Consider the following 21,696-nt stretch of genomic DNA (forward strand, 5'->3'; position numbering starts at 1 on the left):
AATTCCTATAATAAACTTTATTTTCCTTTCCTCTCAACTGTCTTTGCTGCTTAATCAAGTACTGCACTTCCACATATAACTCTGACATCTGTACCATACCCCAAACCCAGGATATGGATTTTGGGTTGAAACAATGACACCAGTGAATTCTAGTTCCTGCTTTGGTATGATATTCTTGGTCACATCACAACTATGCTGTTTCAGTGCATCTGAAACAATTATTTTGCAGACCAACAACTCATGATTTGAGGAGCTATTGGGAATAGTATATAAATGTCCCAAATGAGATGGATCTGCTACTGAATTTGGTGTCTACTGTAAAGTTTTCTTTCTCCTTATATGTTGTATGTAGTAATAATTGCTCTATGTTTTATTTTTCTCTGTAATTCCATTTTATATCTGGCTACAACAGGGGTCCTCAAACTAAGGCCCAAGGGCTGGATAAAGCCCTCCAAGGTCATTTACCCAGACCTCGTTCAGGGTCAACCTAAGTCTGAAATGACTTAAAAGCGCACAACAACAACAACAACAACAACAATCCTTACTCATCAGCCAAAAGCAGTCCCACACTTCCAATTGGAGCACTAATAAGTTTATATTTGTTAAAATTGTTCTTCATTTTAATTATTGTATTGTTTTAAAGTGTTTTTGCACTACAAATAAGATATGTGCAGTGTGCATAGGAATTCATTCATGCTTTTTTCAAATTATAATCCAGCCCTCTAACAGTTTGAGGGACTATTTAAAAAGTTTGAGGACCCCTGGGCTACAGCATGCAAATGTGGGAAATGTATGTCAATATGGTGTGTTTACTATGAAGACCCCAACATTTTTATTCTGGAGGAAAAACAGTTTTCCTAATCAAAATACAATCACGTATTACACACAGTACAATATCATAATATAAGGATAGAGGTAATGCTACTACACATCCTAGCGGACAAATTAGAAGGAGTCAACACAGAGGTGCCATTTTTTGTATTAATAAACAAAATAATGGTTGCTCAGAAAACCTGCAGTTCCAGTAAATAAAAACTAGAGGCCAAAGAAATTGTGGGATTAGCTCCATTTATTTAGTTTTGAAAATAGATATATTTAAAAATAGATATGATAGGATGACTGAATTATTCAAAGAGAACCAGTCATTCCCTCCCTTTTTTTCTTGATTGCATTCTGATGTTGTCACACTTACTTTGAACCAAAAGTGTATGCAAAATCACCAAACAGGAAAACATTTCTCAATATTCATCAATAAAATTGGAAATCACCCACAGGAATTTGATTACATTCCGGTCTCAGGATGTCTGTTTTTTTGCTTTTTTATAACACATATTGTTATGCCTATAATGGCACAGATAATAACTACAGCAGCACAAACTGTGATTGTAATTATGATGGCCGTATTTAACAGTGTGTTATTGTTTTCATCATTAGAATGCGTAGTTTTACCACCAGATGGAATGTGGGAAGTGCTGTGTGTAGTTTCAGCTGGGCTAGGAGTACTTGGCAATGGAGCAAGTAGCAGAACTGCTCTAGCGATATTAGATGCTTCTCCCACATTGCTGCAGTTATCAATGGCACGGATAGCAAAGTAGATGGAGGTGCCATTTTCTTTGGAGAAAGTATCTGGCTTATATTGAAAGGATTGATGGGTCCCAGCAGCTTCTGGTACCAGGCCAGATGTATTCACAGAGGTGGCATTATCAAAAGTAGCATTTCTTAATTCCAAAGGGTTTTCACTCATTTTGATTTCATATCTTTCAGCTGCAAAATAAAGAGTAAACAACAAGTGGTCATTAAAATGTGTTTAGCTATGGTTCAAAACTATCATTCATAATAGGGACAGCTCAAAATACTTTATTGTCAAAACTGAATGATGAGATACTACCACTATTCCATTCCTTATACAGAAATTGTTGGATTTTATATCAAAAACTGGTGACTAGAGAGCACCTGAAGGCAGCAGGCTAGTGTAGGGCTTGCAAGGCAAACCACATGGCATATGCAGCAGCTCTGTCTTCAAAGAGTTTGCCATCATTTAGCATTCCTCACACCCACTCCAGATCTGCTATCTCGGTGACTGTCTTGTTCTGCCTAATGAAATGACTACCCTTGAGGACTTTTACACGCAAGACTGCTAAATCACAATTACAGCAAGATAGTAGTTATTTCGCTGGTATTTATCAGACAAGCCAGTGGCATAATGGGTGCCGGCAAGACTGCTGACTGACAGGTCAGTGGTTCAAATTGGGGGAGAGTGGGTTGAGCTCCCTCTGTCAGCTCCAGCTCCCCATGCGGAGACATGAGAGAAGCCTCCCACAAGGATAGTAAAAACATCAAACATCCAGGCATCCCCTGGGCAATGTCCTTGCAGACAGTCAATTCTCTCACACCAGAAGCAGCTTGAAGTCGCTCCTGACATGAAGAAAAAAAATCAGACATCTTGCCTCTCCTATGGCTGCTTTGCAGCTCAATCTTTAGTGGAGTATCTCTGTTGATTGATAGGAGACAGCTTTAATTCTAAACTCTTATACAACATGCCCCCAATATTCACTGGAGTTAGTGGCACAAGGTCTCCAGCAAGAGTGGAAAAAGCACAAATAAAAATGGCTATTTTTAAAAAAAAATCTGAAAGAACACTTTTCTAGGAATTTCTGGAGATGAAGGCCATAGACATGTTCTGTCTAAGAATCCCTACATCTCACAACAAAAATCTATGGTCAACTTTTGCCATACATTGACCATAGAATCACACTGGAGACCCTTTATATTCCCATATAGGCCATATTATTCAAAACCATAAAGTTAAACTCACAAATGTGGAGAGCCAACTGTAAAATCCTTTCAGAGAATAAGCAGAGCATACTGCAAACACACCCACAGACACATACAAATTAGCTGTGGGAGGAAATCCATTTGACAAAATCTTGAACATATTTAATTGGTGGTTTGAATTTATATTTTTCACAGAAAAATGTTAATATTTCTCTAGGATGATAAAAATAATAAAGGATGAGGTCTGGTAAAATAAAACTACTTATGTGTTTTTCTTATCATGATTGAAAGAAGACAGCTCATCAGAAGAACCAAGAAGAATCCTTTCCTTTAAGCAACATTTCACCTACCTGTTCCTGAATCCAAATCATCCCCAGGAGCTGTCCAGGACAAAAGGAATTCCCCATCCTCATTGAGTTCTACCTCAAGATCAGTGATTGCACTTGGTGGGAAGGCATCCCCAGGAACTCCAGGAGGAACTCCAGACATGACAAAAGATCCTCCTGATGCTGTTCTGCTGAAATTTCCTAGGTTTGCTTGCGTTTCATCTTCACTAGGCTCAGGTCTTGGTGAGTTCATTTTTATTTCACCTAAGGGGATTTTTTTTTAAAAGAAGTACACTTCAGTGTATGCGATTGCAAACCTCCAATTGTTTTTATTCATCTGTTAATGTATTTCCATTTATGAATTATATCTGATAACTTTTGTTTGTCAATTGTCTTTCTTGTAGGGGTTGGAAGTTAGCTTCAATGGCATCTTTAATTTAATTCTGTGAACACAGATGTGTGTGTGTTTTGTTAGAATGACTGGTTCTGATAGTCCTCAATTTCTGGCCAATATATTATAAAGGTCAAGACATTTCTAGGAAAGACCATCTCTTGTTGCCCCTTCTGTCTGGTGTTTTCATTTCAGCATTTCCCATGTATAAAGTAGGCTTTGGTGAGAAATCTGCGGCCCTCCAAATTATATTGCAATCCAACATTCAGCAGTGCTAGTTCTTATACCCAGTGGCTGGGCCGATGAGAAAATAATGGTTAAATTCATTCTCGTAGCGTATCATTTAACCTTTTTTCCCCAGCTGCCAAAAAACAAAACAAAAAAGCCCAAAGTCAAGCTATTTTTGAGGACTATTCATAGGATATCTTCTGTGGGGGAAAAATCCACACAGGTTTTGGGGCTGCTGGCCTATTTGTGTGTGGAGAGTCAAAAACCACATGAACAATTGTTTCAGCCGGCCATTTTTGTGTGTGTTTGGGCTGAGAAAACCCCTCTTGAAGTTCATAAATGGAAGACTCAGTCAGTTTTACAGTTTTAACTTTGTGGTTGGAAAAAAGCCATTTTTTTTCTGGCATTGAAAAAAAATAGGCAGGGCAGAAGTAAAATATCAAACCATAAGAAAGTTTGGGATTTTGGCTGTCTGCCATCCTGCTTTTCCTGCTCCTGACCTCAGGATGGGCAGAAGGAGGCTCCACCAGATAAGGGGGAGGAGGAGGAGGGGGAAAGAGCAGAAACTGGGACCTGCCAAGCACATCACTGCTACTCAAAGGCTTGCAATGTCACCATGATTTAGTTTGACTGTGACCCCACTTTAACTGCCACGACTCAGTGCTATGAATTCTGCAAGTTCTAGTTTTATAGGGTCTTCTGTAGCTGTCTTGTGGGTCCTGAGTGGTCACGAAGTCCCAGGAATCACAAGACATTATATAGTATTGATGTGCTGCCTCAAGTTGTAGTAGGAGAAAATGAGTTACGACCATAGTTTTGCTAGTAGACCTGGAAATTCCTAGGAAATGCCTCTCTACAAATCTCTTTTGGCATAACTCTGTGGACCACATTTGTTGTTCTCAGATAAAAATGTATTTATTTTCTCACTTTCACATGGTGTTCTGTGGGGATATCTTTGGGTTGATGACCCGAATGTTCTGAAACTTGATTGGCTTGCTTGCATTGGTAAATGTGTCCCAAGTATGGTCACCATCCCACCCCACTCCACTCCAGCCAACCATAGCAGCTAAAAAGATTTAATGTATTTATTTTTAAAATTAATTCTCCAAAAAACAGTAGATGTACTAATCCTTCTGAAACTTGGGGGCAATGATGCCCTGTGTAATTGTAGAGAAATTTAAGGACATCACTCTTTAGTTTGTTCTTTAAAAAAGTTTTTTTGTAAAAATATTTTAAAAATCCCAAAAAATCAATAGATGAGTGAAACATTCTAAAACTTGGGGGTGGGTAACAGTGGTAAATGTGTCCTACCATTGTAGCAAGTTTCACCCCAATAGCTCTAAAAACGAGGGGGAAAGGAACCCTGGAAGTTCCTCCATGCGCACAATTACTTAACAAATTAGTAATAAAAATTGGTTACTTCCTTACGATATTTCAGAAACATTTCAGAAACGATTCACTGGCACCCCTTAATTTAGTAATGAGTACTGAAACATTTTTTCATTGATCACACAGCCCTAGAAATTATAGGTTGAGCGTAACTCATCCAAAATGCTTGGCATCATAAGTGTTTGGTATTTCAGATATTTTTCAGATTTTGGAATACCTGTACTTGCATATACATACAGCATGAGATAAATTGGAAATATGGCCCATCTGAATATGAAATTCATTTATACACCTTATAAACCATCTTTTAAATAACGTTATGCTTGAAACAATGTTTGAGTACATTGCACCACCAAAACACAATGTCACAATCACAGCCCACCCATGTAGACAATTTTTGAATTTTGAAGTATTTCGGAATTTGAAACTCTGGATAAGGGATGCTCCACCTGTATTATGTTTTTCAAAAATAAAGTATGCATAAAAGCATATCTATAAAAGTGTGCTCAACCATTTTTTCAAAATTAAGACATATACAAATAAAAAGGATAGTGCACATTCCATTCACCTCTGCTGTAGCCTCATTTGTCATCACACTACCATAAGGTCATACAATGTTATTCAGATACTCAGTTTACAGTTTGTTATATATTTGCAATTTGTTTCAAAGACGTAATGCTATTTTCTAATTAATTCTTACCATTTTCTACATAACCCGGTATGTACAGAGCTTGACTCCACCTGCGAACCCTTCTGACAGTGTCGCCTTTCCCTTGGACACGTATTTTGATATTGTACCTTCCATTTTCTATGAACTTTGTGAAATATCTTGAGTAGATTCCATCAAGTTTCTGAATATCAGCTCCTTAATACATAAATATTGAGAATTAGCATCAAAAACAGACATCTTACTGCTGCTCTTTTAAAACAAACCCATGCTAAATTGTAGATACAATTAAACTGAATCAAAATAAATGTGTGTGTGGAAGATCTATACATCTTGTGACCCACAAATGCAGTTTTATGCATCTAATTTATACAAAGACAGCATCATTTGCTAATATTAAAATTGCCAGAGATGAATATTTCACTCTGGGTTAAATGTATATATTAAAAGGTAAGTTATTTCTTTGTTTAAAGAAGACATATATTATTTATTTATTTATACCCCTCTTTATCTCCCCAAGGGGACTCAAAGCGGCTTGATATAAAAGCATTAGTATACAATTTAAAATATACAAAAATGCAAACATTAAAATAGAATTAAACACATATAGCACTAAAAATAAGTGAAAAACCATCAAAACAACAGTAAAAACCACAGCATCCCCAACTAGTTCTTAAACACCTTCATCTTTAAAAATCTGCCTGAATAAAAAGTTTTTCACCTGTCGCTGGAAGGATAGCAGAGAGGGGGGCCATTCTGACTTCCCTGAGTAGGGAGTTCCAGAGTCGTGGAGCAGCCACCGAAAAGGCCCTCCCTCTCGTTCCCACCAACCCAGCTTGAGATGGAGGTGGGACCAAGAGAAGGGCCTCTTCTGAAGATCTCAGGGCCCTGGGAAGTTTGTACAAGGATATGTGGTCAGCCAAATAGCCTAGACCTGAACTGTCTAGGGCTTTAAAGGTCATAACAAGCACTTTGAATTGTGCTGGGAAATAGACTGGCAGCCAGTGGAGCTGCTGCAGCAAGAGGGATTGTCCTCTTCCTGTAGCCAGCCCCAGTGAGCAACCTGACTGCAGCTCTTTGGACCAGGTGAAGTTTCCAAGCACTCTTCAGAGACAGTCCCATGTAGAGCACATTACAGTAATCCAGACAGGATACAACTAAGACATGTACCAATGTGGTCTTGAGATCAGGCTTCTCAAGGAATGGGCATAGTTGGCACACAAGTTTTAATTCTGCAAAGCCCCCCCCCCCCCCCCCAGCCACCACAGATACCTAGGCCTCCAAGTTCAGTGCTGAGTCCAGGAGGACACCTAAACTGCACACCTGTGTCTTCAGGGGGATCCAGCACAGGCTGGATCTTTATTCCCTAATTTGTCCTCTGACTGACCAGGAGTACCTATGTCTTATCTGGATTAAGTTTCAATTTATTTGCCCTCATCCAGTCCATTACTCATGACAGACAGCTTCCTTGGCATTAGGTGTCATCTGCATACAGGTAGCACCATACTCCAAAACTCCGGATAAGCTCTCCCAGTTGTTCCATGTATATGTTAAACAGCATGAGGGACAAAATGGACAGTGGCCAGGAGTTCAAACAGGAGTCCTGAAGTACCACCTTCTGGGTACGGCCCTTCAGGAAAGACCGGAGCCACTGTAAACCAGTGCCTCCCAGACCCATCCCAGCAAGACAACTCAGGGGAGCATTTATTTGTTTTATTATTCATCTTTATCTCGGTTCTTTGCACTACACATGCCCAAGCAATTTGGCAAGCAAGTCATACATGCTATCAGCCACAACATACACATCAGCAGTGCAAAATAAAATACACAAACTGTAGTTGAAGAACTCTGGCAGACAGAGGCCTCAAAAACACAGTTTGGCTTTTCCTAATATAGTGGTATCCACTGGGGATTGATTCCCAGACTCCCATGTATAACAAAATCCAAGGTGCTCAAGTCTCATAATATACAATGGTGCAATAAAATGGTGCCCCTTATATAAAATAGAAATATCAAGATTTACTTTTTGGAGTTTTTAAAAATATGAATGTTATCTGGAAAGTTAGGTTACAAGGCACATAGCTCTCATGGGGGATTTTCGCAAGGGAAGTTGGTATTACTGCCATGTAGCGGGAAGCCAGCAGAAGCAAACGAGCAATGGCAGTTGTCAGTAACTCATCGACTAGCGTTGTGGTGAAGGTTAGAGATGAGCGTCCTCATTCTGTTTCCCTTCTGTCTGTCTCCTTCATGACAATGCACGTTCACACACCGCTCATCCAACACAAGAGTTTTTTATTTCATTTGGTTGGGAAATCACCCCTCTGTGAGAGGCCACCCCTCTCACAGCCCCAACCTCACACCCAGTTACTATCATCTGTTCACTAAACTGAAGGAACACCTTGGTGGAAAACACTTTTCTGATGACAACAAGGTGAAAATTGAAGTGACAAACTGGCTGAAAAAGGCAGCGGGAGACTTCTATGACACAGGTATCAAAAAACTCTTTGCACAGATGAAAAAATGTATTGAACTGATTGGTGATTATGTGGGGGGAAATGTAATACCTATGCTATAATCCATGTAAGTTTTATTAAAATATATTCATTCTTTGTATTTTAAAAAAATCTTGTAACCTTACTTTCCGGATACCCCTTATATATATTTACAAGCTGTGGGTGGTTGAATCCATGTGTACAGAATCCATGGATATAGCCAACCAACTGTAACAGGTTATCTCCCATTCCTTCAGTTGGTTTATATCTGCTTGTAGAAGTATATATTTTCAGTATCTAAGTATGTTTTGAAAAACAAATATCCATGGAAATTATAAGTTGCACAATACCATGAATATATTAAGATAAACTTACCTGCACCATTGTCATAAAGCTCTAACTCTGTAGATGTCCCAGATGCAGATTCAACTGTGGCCGTGACATTTGCTCCAACAACAGGCAAGAACCCTTGGCTGACTTCTGCGTAAATAACTATTGAGCTAGGAAAGGTGTTGCTTTCTCTGTTCAGATAGGACTTCACAGTCACTGGAGGCACATTTTCAGAGGCTGCTCTGCTGGTGACTGTTATGGAAAGGACTTGGTCAGCCGTGTGTGTGTTCTGAACAGAATAAGTCCAATCTCCTGGCTACAAATGAGAATATTTAAAGAGTTACTTGTAGAACCTCTGAAAATAACTGGTCCGCCATACTGCTTTCACATTAATTATAAAATTCATTACCAGTTCCAGTGCCATCAGCTCTATATGGTAGCCAATTGCTATTTTCTAGAAGAAACAGGCACAGTCTTAATTTTTGTATTTTTAAAATACACAGGGCCAAAACCAGCATGGTTTAAGTACATGGTGGTGGTTTGAATACTGGATTGGAATACTGACTTGGCCACGGTAGTACACGCTCTGGTCACATCCCGCCTTGACTACTGCAACGCTCTCTACGTGGGGCTGCCCTTGAAGACGGCCCGGAAGCTCCAGCTAGTCCAGCGCGCGGCAGCCATGTTACTAACAGGAGCGGGATGCAGGGAGCACACAACGCCCTTGTTGTTCTAGCTCCACTGGCTGCCGATCTGCTACCTGGCCCAATTCAAGTTGCTGGTGTTGGCCTACAAAGCCCTAAACGGTTCCGGCCCAAAATACCTGTCTGACCGCATCTCAGCCTATGAGCCCACGAGGACTTTGAGATCGTCCGGGGAGGCCCTTCTCTCGATCCCGCCTGCCTCACAGGCACGCCTGGCGGGGACGAGGGATAGGGCCTTCTCGGTGGTGGCCCCCCGGCTGTGGAACACCCTCCCTGTAGACATCAGACAGGCGCCCTCCCTTATGACATTCCGCAAGAGACTAAAGACGTGGTTGTTTGAGAAGGCGTTTGACTAAGTGCTACAACAATTGGCAATGATGATTGGAACGGAATATGGATAACGAGATTGGATTGTGATTCTATGATGAGACGTGGCGAATGATTTAGTGTAATTGTATTATTGATAGTGATGTTGTTATTGTTGTTTGTGATATTGCCTTTATTGTAAACTGTTTTTATATGTTGTACACCGCCGTGAGTCGCCCTAGGGCTGAGAACGGCGGTCTACAAGTGCAGTAAATAAATAAATAAATAAATAAATAAATTACGACTCTGGAGACCAGAGTTCAAATCTCCACTCAGCTATGGAAACACATTGAGTGACCTCTCTCAGCTTTAGAGAAACACAAAGGCAAAACCCTTCTGATCAAGAAAACCCTGCGATAGGGTCACCATACATCAGAAATGACTTGAAGGTACATAACAAGAAGGCAGGGGAGGGTAAATTGTAACCTGTATACAGTCCACAAGGCCATCTTGGGGGTTTCCCAGAGTCAATATTCAGCACCCTCTAATTTATTTAGAAAAGAATATTACCCATGTTTTATAATTTTATATTTAAAATATCCCATGTGCCCCCTGGAAGGCATGGAAAATAATTTTGTTATGTATTGTCGAGACCTCACCCTCTGAGGAAGCTTGCCATAGATGCAGGCGAAACGTCAGGAGAAATGCCTCTAGAACATGGCCATATAGCCCGAAAAAACCCACAAGAACTAATTTTGTTATGTTTTAGGATCTACCTTGGAAATGTTGAAGAGCAGGAGAGTACTTTTTCAGTCAGAAAGTTTACATCCAGTTAACTTTCTGTTTGGAAGAAGGCCCCACCTAAACTAAAACACCCCAAGGGAGGGGACTCAGAATGCAGGGAAATTTTCCCATTTCCAATAAGAGGGCATTTTTAGTGTTCACCCTCCAAAAAAGAAAGTACAATAGAGGATGGAGTTCTCCAAGGTCCTCTGAAGGGACAAGGGAGGTCACCAAACCACGGCAGTTTGCACATGCAAGGCAACCTGTCCCCCAGCCCAAATACAAGGTGCATGAGACATACAGATGGAATAACAAGGCCACAGCTTGATTATTGATTACAGCTGACCTAGAGTTGGCGGACACACATGGGTCCTGGATAGCTGAATCAGGGGCCTCTTTCTGGACGTGTCTGGAGGGGACACCCAGACTGAAGGAGAGAAGATAGTGGGGAGTAGTGCAGGCTCCTGTTCATCGCTGCTCCGGGCTTCTTGTTCTACCAGCTCGCCACAACATAGTACTGAGATCCTTCAGCCGAGTGAGAAAGATCCATTACTGGATCCAGGACACATGCCATCCACCACCAAGTTGTGACATGAGCAAAAACAAACAACAGCAACAACCAAGAACAGAGGGTGGGAAGCACGGGAAGGTAACTGAGCTGGGGAGCAGCCAGGCTGGCTATATATAGCCAGTAGGCAGACCAGAATGAGGAGAGCTTCACTCCAGTTTGCCAGGGGGAATCCAGTCAGATTGGAACTTGGAGGTTCACTCTGATTGGTTTATGCTCACATGCCTGGGAAAGAGCATGGATGCATGGTGGTTCTGGAAGCCAGAGAGTATGGGTGGGGGAGCACCTATAGCAGCAATCTCCCTGCCTGGTAAGTCAGGCAGCGCATTTCCCACTCCAGTCTAATGTTTTTACCTCCGCAGTTCCATTGATCTTAAGTCGAGCTGTTCCAAGGATGGTGCTCTCAATTGTAAAGTCTGCGTGAGTGTATCTTCTCCCTTTGGGATCTTTCAGTAATATCCCTGGTGGATAAATGGCTGGACTCCAAGTAACAACAAAGAAAGTATCATTTCCCACAGTTGGATCAATGGACACGATACCGTCCAGCCACTTGAAGGGACTGATGTTTTGTGCTTTACTTTCAAGCTGTTGAAAATGGTTAAAAGAATACTTTGATACTCTAGAAAAATAAATGTATGTACTATAACAGATATACACGATTAATCTCACAGTGTAGAAAGGTCAGTACAAGTTGAGTCTCTACTATACTTGGTACTAGAAGTGTTCTGTATTTCAGACTTTTTTCATATAAATAATAAGATATCTTGGAGATGGGATCAAAGATGAAACAGGAAATCCATGTTTGTTTCCTATACACCTAATACGCATAGCATTTTAGACATTATTTTTTAATAATTTTGTGCATGAAGCAAAGTTTCTGTATATTGAACTGTCAGAAAGCAAATGTGTCTGTCACTATTTCAGTCACTAATGTGGATAATTTTATATTTTGTATCTCAGAATTCTATCTACGGGATGCTCAACCTGTATATTGTCTAAATGGACACTGTGGTATATGAAAGTATTTCACAAATGCATTCATAAATTTTAGTATGGGCATGAAGAGTGTTGTCGCGCACCATACAGATCTTGGTGGTCCGGTGGTGATAAGACTAATATCTTACCACATCACATGGCTTAACACAACTAAGTTATGGAGCTACTGCAAGTAACCGATAGCCACAGAGAAAGATATAAACCTGTCTTGCCTGAAACAGGAGTAGACATGCCTAGCCCCTCTTCTTAGCATATAAAACATTTTAGCACACTTTGAGAAGTGTGTTAACCTTAGAACAGCTGCAGGGGCAAAACTTCTCCCAATCTGTGCATTGCCTGTTTTCATATATGTCTCCCCATTTTAATGTAAGAACTGTGAAACTCTAAGAGTCCAGAGGTTCAAAGCTTCACACCTCTATGCTTCCAAATTTACACAATATTGAAGCTCTGTTTATATGCAGACTTAACAAATAGAGAAAAAATGAATTATCAAGATCAATCTGAGATAGGTCTTATGAGCACACAGAAAGAATTCACTAAAGAGCAGCCATTGCAGTTCATTCTGGATTGAAACCATGGTTCTGAGGAAAAACTTCTGAATGCAACGTCCTTGAGAATCCTACAACCCAATTGTCTATTTTCTGTGTCTAGAACAACTAAAAAAAACACGAAGCATTTGAAGTGACAATTTAACTAAGCAGTAGAACATATATAATTAAATACTAATGCCAGAATAATCCAAACCATGGTATTTCCAGTATCTATTTATGAGTATGAAAACTGGCTAGTAAAGAAAGCTGAAATCAGTATGACGCTGAAGAAAAATTGTGCAAATACTATGGGTTCATAAAAACTTGAACCGGTTCTTGGCTACTGTGTCGGACTGGATGAGAGGTAACAAATTGAAATTGAATCCAGACAAGACAGAGGTCCTACTGATCAGTTGTAAGGCCGAACAGGGCATAGGGTTACAGCCTGTGTTAGATGGGGTTACATTCCCCCTGAAGACGCATGTTCACAGCTTGGGAGTGATCCTGGACTCATCGCTGAGCCTGGAACCCCAGGTCTTGGCGGTGGCTGGGAGAGCTTTTGCACAATTAAAACTTGTGCGCCAGCTGCGCCTGTACCTTGGGAAGTCGGATCTGGCCACAGTGGTCCACGCTCTTGTTACATCCCGAATAGATTACTGCAACGCACTCTACATGGGATTGCCTTTGGAGACTGTTCGGAAACTTCAATTAGTCCAGTGGGAGGCAGCCAGATTACTCACCGGAGTGTCATACAGGGAGCGTACCACCCCTCTGCTATGTCAGCTCCACTGGCTGCCGATCCAGTTCCGAGCACAATTCAAAGTGCTGGTTTTGACCTACAAAACCCTATACGGTTCCAGCCCAGCGTATCTGTCCGAACGCATCTCCCTCTACGTCCCACCTCAGAGTTTAATATCTTCTGGGGAGGCCCTGCTCTCGGCCCCGCCTCTATCACAAGTGAGATTGGCGGGGACGAGGAGCAGGGCCTTCTCGGTGGTGGCCCCTCACCTATGGAATTCACTCTCTGGGGAAATTAGATCATCAACATCCCTCCTTTCCTTTAGAAGGAAATTAAAAACATGGATTTGGTACCAGGTGTTTGGCCAATCTGGCAGATAAATAAAGGACAACGACGACTGATAGGAATGGACAATGTGGAATGAAGTTACGGACTCTGAGTTGGTGAACGTTGAGCATGAAATTGGTTTTATTGACTGTGATATATATTAATTGTTTTTAACTGTTATAACTGTTTTAATTGCTGTCTATATAGGTTTACTTGTATTATTGTGCAGGCATTGAATTGTGCCTTTTGTAAGCCGCCCTGAGTCCCCCCTCGGGGGTTGAGAAGGGCGGGGTAGAAGTACACGAAATAAAAAAATAAATAAAATAAAAAAGGCAAATGAATGGATCCTAAAGGAAATCAGTCATGAACTCTCACTATTAGTGAACACTGGACTGAGACTCATTGAAATGGACCATACTTCTTGATAGTAAACAACTAAAATAAAAACTTTAAAAATATTTCAGCTCTACAATAAACTATATCCAGTATCTATTTTCTTTGCTTCCTGGAGGTTTTCTTTGATCATTCAGACCAAACATGGATCCTAGATATTATTTAACTCTGTCCAGTGACTAGAAATTTTAGGCACCACTAGTAAACATCATACAAAATCACCAAGTTTCCTCCCAGATCTTTGAAATGCTGACCTGAATAGATTGCTGAGTGAGGTTTCCATCCGATGATGAAATTCCAGTGAAAGCATATATGAGGCCATTAGAATCCAAACTGTCAGTCGCAGAAAATTTCCGACCCCCTGAAACAGGATTGGAAAATTAATTAGAATAATCTCATGACAATATATATATATATATATATAATAAAAGTATACTCAATTTAAAAACCTCTGACAAAGAAAATCCATTGTACTATGTGTCTTTATGCTCATGCAAGCCCTCTCGTTTTTCCTCCTGTATTCTAGTTGGATTTGTAAAGAAGCATCAGTATTGAGAAACACAAATCTGGGGTGTTGGATGGTAGTGTCTCAACCATAAACAGTACAATAAAGCTTGATCTGGGAAAGAAAGGGGTCATATTTCAGCTGATCCAATTGTATCCATGTGTAGCTGTCCATGATAGTCAAGGTAAACACCATCTGCCTCCAGCAAACAAAGAAAGAAGGGGAGACCATAAAAACATTCCTCCGAGCAGACAATTGTCACTCGATGAATTGCACAAAGATGCAACATGGTGATACGGAGGCTTCTTCTGTTTACATAAAGGGGTATATGTTTCAGAAATTGGCAGTGTAGATCCAGTCTGAGCTTCCTATACCTGAACAAGGCAAGAAATCTTGGCATCATTATGTCACCATAAGTTGATTTTTTTGTTGTTTATTCATTTAGTCGCTTCCGACTCTTTGTGACCTCATGGACCAGCCCACTCCAGAGCTCCCTGTCGGCCGTCAATCCAATCACTTCAAGGATGCCATCCATCCATCTTGCCCTTGGTTGGCACCTCTTCCTTTTTCCTTCCATTTTCCCCAGCATCATTGTCTTCTCCAAGCTTTCCTGTCCTCATTCTGTGGCCAAAGTACTTCATACTTCCCTCCAGTGAGCAGTCAGGCATTTTTTCCTGGAGTATGGACGGGTTTGAACTTCTTGAGGTCCAAGGCACTCTCAGAATTTTCCTCCAACACCTCGGTTCAAAAGCATCTATCTTCCTTTGCTCAGCCTTCCTTATGGTTCAGATCTCATATCCATAGATTACTAAGGGGGATACCATTGCTTTAACTAGGCAGATCTTCATAATCTTGGGGTTTTTTATGTTTAACTGCAACCCAGCTTTTGCACTTTCTTCTTTCACGTTGATTAGAAGGCTCCTCAGCTCCTCCACACTTTCAGCCATCAAAGTGGTATCATCTGCATATCTAAGGTTATTAATGTTTTTTTCCAGCAATTTTAACTCCATCCTTGGATTTGTCAAGCCTCACTTAAATTTAATTTAGTTATCATGAAATTAGCTTTATGACAAAAGCAGAAAATTCAAAATAATGGAAGAAACAGAAGGAACATGTTTTTAAAAGATGGGGTAAGTGAGGTCCATGGGATATGTTTGTGATCTTCAGAGTACAGAGCTCAACAGAATTAGAAGAATGTAAAATTTGGTCCCAAAATGTCATCAAAAGCTTCTATTTTGTTTTGTTTTGCTCTCCAGCTATTTTGGGCTCAAGAGTAGCCTTTTTGTTTAGCAGAAAATGACCCAGAACTTGTTCTTAAGATCACTTCCTGTTTGAAAAAGGGGTTCTTGAGTTAAAATGGCCAGAAAGAATCAAAACATGGCAAAGGTGTCCCCACTCCCTTTCATGGGCAGAAACCAAAAACATTTGGGCAAGCAATCTCACAAGCTAAGAGAGAGTCTGCAACAGTTTGCTTTTGCATGACATTTCTGGGAAGGGCAAAATTCCATCCTTTCTCTTCTCTCCTCCATGGTGAATTAATTGAATGCAAACTACTTTTTCTCTTTGAACTCAGTTTGTCATAAGCTGAGGACAAATGGGAAAAGTGGAAAGAGGAGAGAGAAACTGGTGCATTTTCAAAGCAACTGAGAAACTGGGGGTGTCAGAGGACTAACCGGGACTTCCCTTTACAAATCAGGACAGTTGGGAGGTATTATGCCTTTGGGGCAATGGCAAGAAGCTTTGGGGAAAAATAGCTGGAAATTAGGATAATTGATCCTTCAAGATATCCTCAAGAATCAATGTAGTCCTCAATACCTGGCAGTTCCCACCCTTAGTGTGGATGAGCTTGGCAGTGTGATTGCTATTTGGGGGAGTGAAAAGTTGCCACTATATAACACAGAAAAACATGACTTCAATATTCTGTTAACACACTTACCTGTTATATCTGCCAGTTTCTCTAGACCTGTATCAGCACGTGGCCCCAAAGCAATGGTGTGAATTATTGACCCACTTCTATTAACAACATTAAAACAAGAGGATATTGTTGAATCTTCTCCATCTGTCAAAAGCACAATTTCACAGCCTTCTGTACTTGCATATTTTTTCTTAAACACCTAGAAAAAAACAGCATTTTAAATTTTAGCAGCCAAACTACAAGAAAAAACATCGGCTCCACAGGCAGCTGTTTGGAACTCAAATTAGGACAGTTCTCTAGAAAGCTTTAATGACATTTGTGGGGATTAGGGGGGGGGGGCTTTGTTTCTACATGAAATGTTGTTGTTTATTCATTCAGTCGCTTCCAGTTCTTTGTGACCTCATGGACCAGCCCACGCCAGAGCTCCCTGTCAGCCTTCATCACCCCCAGGTCCTACAAAGTCAAGCCAGTCACTTCAAGGATCCCATCCATCCATCTTGCCCTTGGTTGGCCCTTCTTTCCTTTCATTTCCCCAAGCATCATTGCCTTCTCATTATGTGGCCAAAGTACTTCAATTTTGTCTCTAATATCCTTCCCTCCAGTGATCAGTTGTGCTTTCTTTCCTGGAGTATGGACTGGATGGATCTTCTCGCAGTCCAAGGCACTTTCAGAATTTTCCTCCAACACCACAGTTCAAAGTTTACCACTCAGCCTTCCTTATGGTCCAGCTCTCACATCCATAGGTTACTATGGGGAATGCCATTGCTTTAGCTATGCGGATCTTCATTGCCAGTGTGATGTCTCTACTCTTCACTATTTTATCAAGATCGGACATTGCTCTTCTGATTTCCTGGCTGCAGTCTGTGTCTGCAGTAATCTTCACACCTAGAAATACAAAGTCTGTCATTGTACCCATATTTTCTCCCTCTATTTTCCAGTTATCAATCAGTCTGGTTGCCATAATCTTGGGGTTTTTATGTTTAACTGCAGCTCAGCTTTTGCACTTTCTGCTTTCACCTTGATTAGAGGGCTCCTCAGCTTCTCCTCATTTTCAGCCGTCAAAGGGGTATCATCTGCATATCTAAGGCTGTTAATTTTTCCCCCCAGCAATTTTAACTCCAGCCTTGAATTCATCAATCCCCGCATGTCGCATTATGTGTTCTGCTTACAAGTTAAATAGGTTGGGTGAGAGTATACATCCCTGACATATTCCTTTCCCCATCTTGAACCAGTCTGTTGTTCCATGGTCAGTTCTTACTGTTGCTTGGTCCTTATACAGATTCCTCAGGAGAGAGATAAGGTGATTTGGTATGCCCATCCCACCAAGAACTTGCCACAATTTATTACGATCCACACAGTCAGAGGCTTTAGAATAGTCAATAAAACAGAAATAGATGTGGGGTTTTTTTTAACTCCCTGCCTTTCTCCATTATCCAGCAGATACTGGCAATTTGGTCTCTCATTCCTCTGCCTTTTCCAAACCCAGCTTGTACATCTGGCAACTCTCTCTCCATGTATTTCTGGAGTCTTCCTTGCAGGATATTGAGCACTACCTTACTGGTATGTAAAATAAATGCCATTGTACAAAAATTAGAGTATTCTTTAGTGTTTTCCTTTTTTGGTATGGGGATATGAGTGATTTTTTTCCAATCTGAAGGCCATTATTGTGTTTCCATATGTACTGGCATATGGCATGCATCACCTTGACAGCATCATCTTTCAAGATTTTAAACAGTTCAGCTGGGATCCCATCATCTCCTGCTGCTTTGTTGTTAGCAATGCTTCTTAAGGCCCATTCAACCTCACTCCTCAGGATGGCTGGTTCTAATTCACTCACCACACCGTCAAAACTATCCTGGTCTAAGTCATATACATTTGGGGTAGTAACTACTCTGGGGTAGTTATGTATAGGGTTGTACTTTGGAGGTCCTCTTGGAAGAGCTTGTGTCATCAATGTGGAACAATCAACATTCCTCACGTGTTCTTGTAGGAGCTCTAAAAGTTTAGAAACTTGAAGGATCATCTGTTTAACATCAGCAATTATAGAATCACAAGTATCAGAAGAAGGAAACTATTTACTTTTTTGTAGCCTCCACCAACCCATGAGCTACTAAAGCACCCCTTAGAGATGACCAACAAAAGAGGGTCTTTCTGCTTTCAAGGTAATCTGTTCACTGTAGAAAAACTTTTATCATTAAGATATTCACCTTTAAGTTGAGTCAGGATTTTCCTGTAATTTAAATCCAATCGTTAGGTACTATGTTCTGGGAGCTTGCCTATATTACTCCACCTTTGTTATTCTTTGAAAATGTTCCCATTTGTAAATGGGGTCATCCTGCATCCCTGCTGTTTTGCCACATAAGCTGGCAAAATGGTACCCCGGGGCGGAGGGGTCATCTATGTGATGAGGTCAAAGGAGCAGTGTTCGAAACAACATGGTGACACAATCCATCATATTTTCTTGCCCTGTGCCCCTAGGAGAAATATGAGTTCAAACTCATTCTCTAAGATTTCTAATATACCATAATTGAATGATATTTCACCTCAAATCCTGCTGCCACTCCATTGCATATTATAGTTCCTCCACCTGCTGTAACTGGAAGATAGCCTGTAAGACTTTTACGCACGCTGTCATCAGTGATCTGTTGCAACCCAGTCTGAATTGTGGCTTTGGTATTGAATGTGACAATTCCAACCCAGGAGCCACCTTCAATAATCTGAAGGAGGAATATTTCTGCAGCTTGCTTCAGTCGAGCAACGCGTGCCTGTAAAGGAAGATGGAACAGAGGAGAATAGTGTCAGAATCAGGAAGAATCAGAAAAATAGCAAACAAAAATTACTGAAAGAAATATGTTCTTAACTATTGATTCTTGTACTTAGGAAATTTCCAGATGAATATAATGAAATATATCTGGATCTATAAACTGTGAATATCTCCAACAACTTCATCTGCATTGTCAGGAGCCGCTGATAGCGCAATGGGTTAAACCCTTGTGTCAGCAGGACTGAAGACCAATAGGTCGGAGGTTGAAATCCAGGGAGGGTGTAGATGAGCTCCCTCTGTCAGCTCCAGCTCCCCATGAGCATAAACCATTGACTGCTAGTCTTAAAGTATTAATTCAACAATGTGTAGTGGACCATGCTATTTCTTCCTCCTATTGAAGAAGGTGGCTTTGCTGTGCAAATGATTACATAAGAACCAGTTTGAGACCCGGATGGTAATTAGAAAAACCACTGATACGCATTAGGACCTTTCTTTCACATGATTTTGTGGAAATCTGTTGTCTGCCACAGTTTGAAGCTAGCTTTAAACTGCATGAAATAGTCAGCATAGTTAGGGCCTAGGTAGCTTTGGAAACTGTGAGGAATTCTGAGGGTACTTCCAGACAGGGCTTAAACCCACACAAAACCAAGTTTAAGAAACCCGCTTCAGCCATGCCATGCCCCCCCCCCAATAAAAATGGGCTTTCCTGGTGGAATGTTCCCATGGTATCCTGGTAATGACCAGGAAAGCATGAGGCCACCCAACCCCCTCCCTCCCAATAAAAGAAGAAATAACTTACCAGGCTGCCATTACCGTACTGCTAAAGTCTTCCTGGCGCATAGAAATGATGTGCCAGGAGATGGGGGGAGGCAGAAGCAAAATCACTCCCCCCCAATCTCCTGGTGCATCTTTTCTACAACAAAGAAACACAGATATCTATAACAATAACAAAATACAAGTTGCAAACGGTTATCCAAATAGAACTATGTTAACATAAACCCTGTAAATACACTGCATATAAACCACACAAAGAAATTACAAGTCTCACAAAACAAGGCAACCTCAACCCGGGGATTCTTATCGCATTATAATTTGGTTACTATTTTGAACTGGACAGCAAGCATTATAATTTGGATAATATTTTGAATTGGACAGCAATTTGAACTATTTGGACTTTATTTGGACTGCATTTTGAAGGCAGTTTACTTTTTCAAGGACTACGAGATAACCAACTAGCACTCAGACTTGTAATTTCTTTGTGTGGTTTATATGCAGTGTATTTACACGGTTTATGTTAACATCGTTCTGTTTGGATAACAGTTTGCAACTTGTATTTTGGTATCTTTTCTACATACCAGGAGGACTCCAGCTGCACCTTAATGGCGACCTGGTAAGTTATTTCTTCTTTTAAGGGCATTTGGGGAGGGCCAGGGGGTTGGGGAGGGGAACACCATTTCACTCCTCTGGGCTTTTGGAAGCCCAAAAGAGCAAGATGGGAAATGTGGGGTCACCCCTGGATAGTTCTGGGTAGTTCTGAAACTACCAATGGGTGTGTCCCACAGGCCCAATACCCCACTAGACCTGAGCCTTTCAGAAATGCCCGGATCTAATGGGGCATAAAATTAATTCAGGATAAAGCAGGGTTTACCTGCTTTCTTTCAAATTAATTCACTTTTACCGTAGACATCTTTTGGATGCCTCTGGTAAAAGCCCGACAGGTCTCACATTTTGGGGCCTGAGAGTTACAATAATATCTGGAAGGATACAAGATCCACACTCTGACCTAAATCAATGGATCTCAATTATATAGAGAAAGTCAACCCCACTATATCTAACAGGATAGGTTTCCCCCTGACATTGAGTCTAGTAGTGTCCAACTCTAACAAAATATACATTATATCGCTAGGGTGCTGGCTCTGGACCAGCAATTATATTATGACTTACCTGAGTTGTATCTTTTTGGTGCTAATTGTAAGCAAGCATTTACCAGAGAAATAGGGGGAAAGTAAACTTACCCCAATCATACTTCCAGAAACATCAAGCACTAAACACAAAACTCTGTCCCGCGTTTGCAGCAAGGAAATAACAGGGTCAGGTGGAGGAGCACTTAATGGGGATGAATGGTTAAAGTCAGTGGAGTCCATAATGACTTCCCATGTGCTGCTGTATTTGCACAGTTTGTTCTGCATATTTGTTGCATTAATATTATGGTTACTTTTGTCACAGAATCGAATGACCTGAATAAGTGATACAGAGAATAGGTCCAGATTACAATTTTTATCAAGCAATTCCTATAGCCATACCTGTTTTATGAAATGTTGCAATTTAGGAATATAGCTGGAGGGAAGGAGATAAAATGAGGGCATTGGCCTTGATAAGAATTCTGCATCCCTAAATTGAATTATCCACAAGTCCTCAAATTTCTAGTTTTGTAGTAACTTAAAACATCAGTTCAGCATATATAAATAGAGTTTAAACATCCAAGGAAAAGAGGCAGGCAACATTACAAAGAGAATTCAAACACAGTAAATACAAGAGTTCTAGGTGTATACGATTTTCAATACTTTA

General features: G+C 40.7%; 1 protein-coding gene across 1 annotated transcript in view; it reads right to left on the reverse strand.

The window, feature by feature from the left end:
• Nucleotides 1-1,282: 1,282 nt before the first annotated feature.
• LOC132773410 (calcium-activated chloride channel regulator 1-like) overlaps nucleotides 1,283-21,696 on the reverse strand; it is a 36,292-nt gene continuing 15,878 nt past the window's right edge. The window contains exons 6-14 of the mRNA XM_060772662.2: nucleotides 21,144-21,365; nucleotides 18,908-19,129; nucleotides 16,386-16,563; nucleotides 14,199-14,305; nucleotides 11,314-11,544; nucleotides 8,644-8,914; nucleotides 5,810-5,974; nucleotides 3,126-3,365; nucleotides 1,283-1,764 (exon numbers count right to left, since the gene is read on the reverse strand). Of these exons, the coding sequence (XP_060628645.2) occupies nucleotides 1,283-1,764; nucleotides 3,126-3,365; nucleotides 5,810-5,974; nucleotides 8,644-8,914; nucleotides 11,314-11,544; nucleotides 14,199-14,305; nucleotides 16,386-16,563; nucleotides 18,908-19,129; nucleotides 21,144-21,365 (2,118 nt within the window). The remainder of the gene's footprint in view (nucleotides 1,765-3,125; nucleotides 3,366-5,809; nucleotides 5,975-8,643; nucleotides 8,915-11,313; nucleotides 11,545-14,198; nucleotides 14,306-16,385; nucleotides 16,564-18,907; nucleotides 19,130-21,143; nucleotides 21,366-21,696) is intronic.

The sequence above is a fragment of the Anolis sagrei genome, chromosome 4, assembly GCF_037176765.1.
Source record: "Anolis sagrei isolate rAnoSag1 chromosome 4, rAnoSag1.mat, whole genome shotgun sequence".
NCBI classification, from domain to species: domain Eukaryota; kingdom Metazoa; phylum Chordata; class Lepidosauria; order Squamata; family Dactyloidae; genus Anolis; species Anolis sagrei.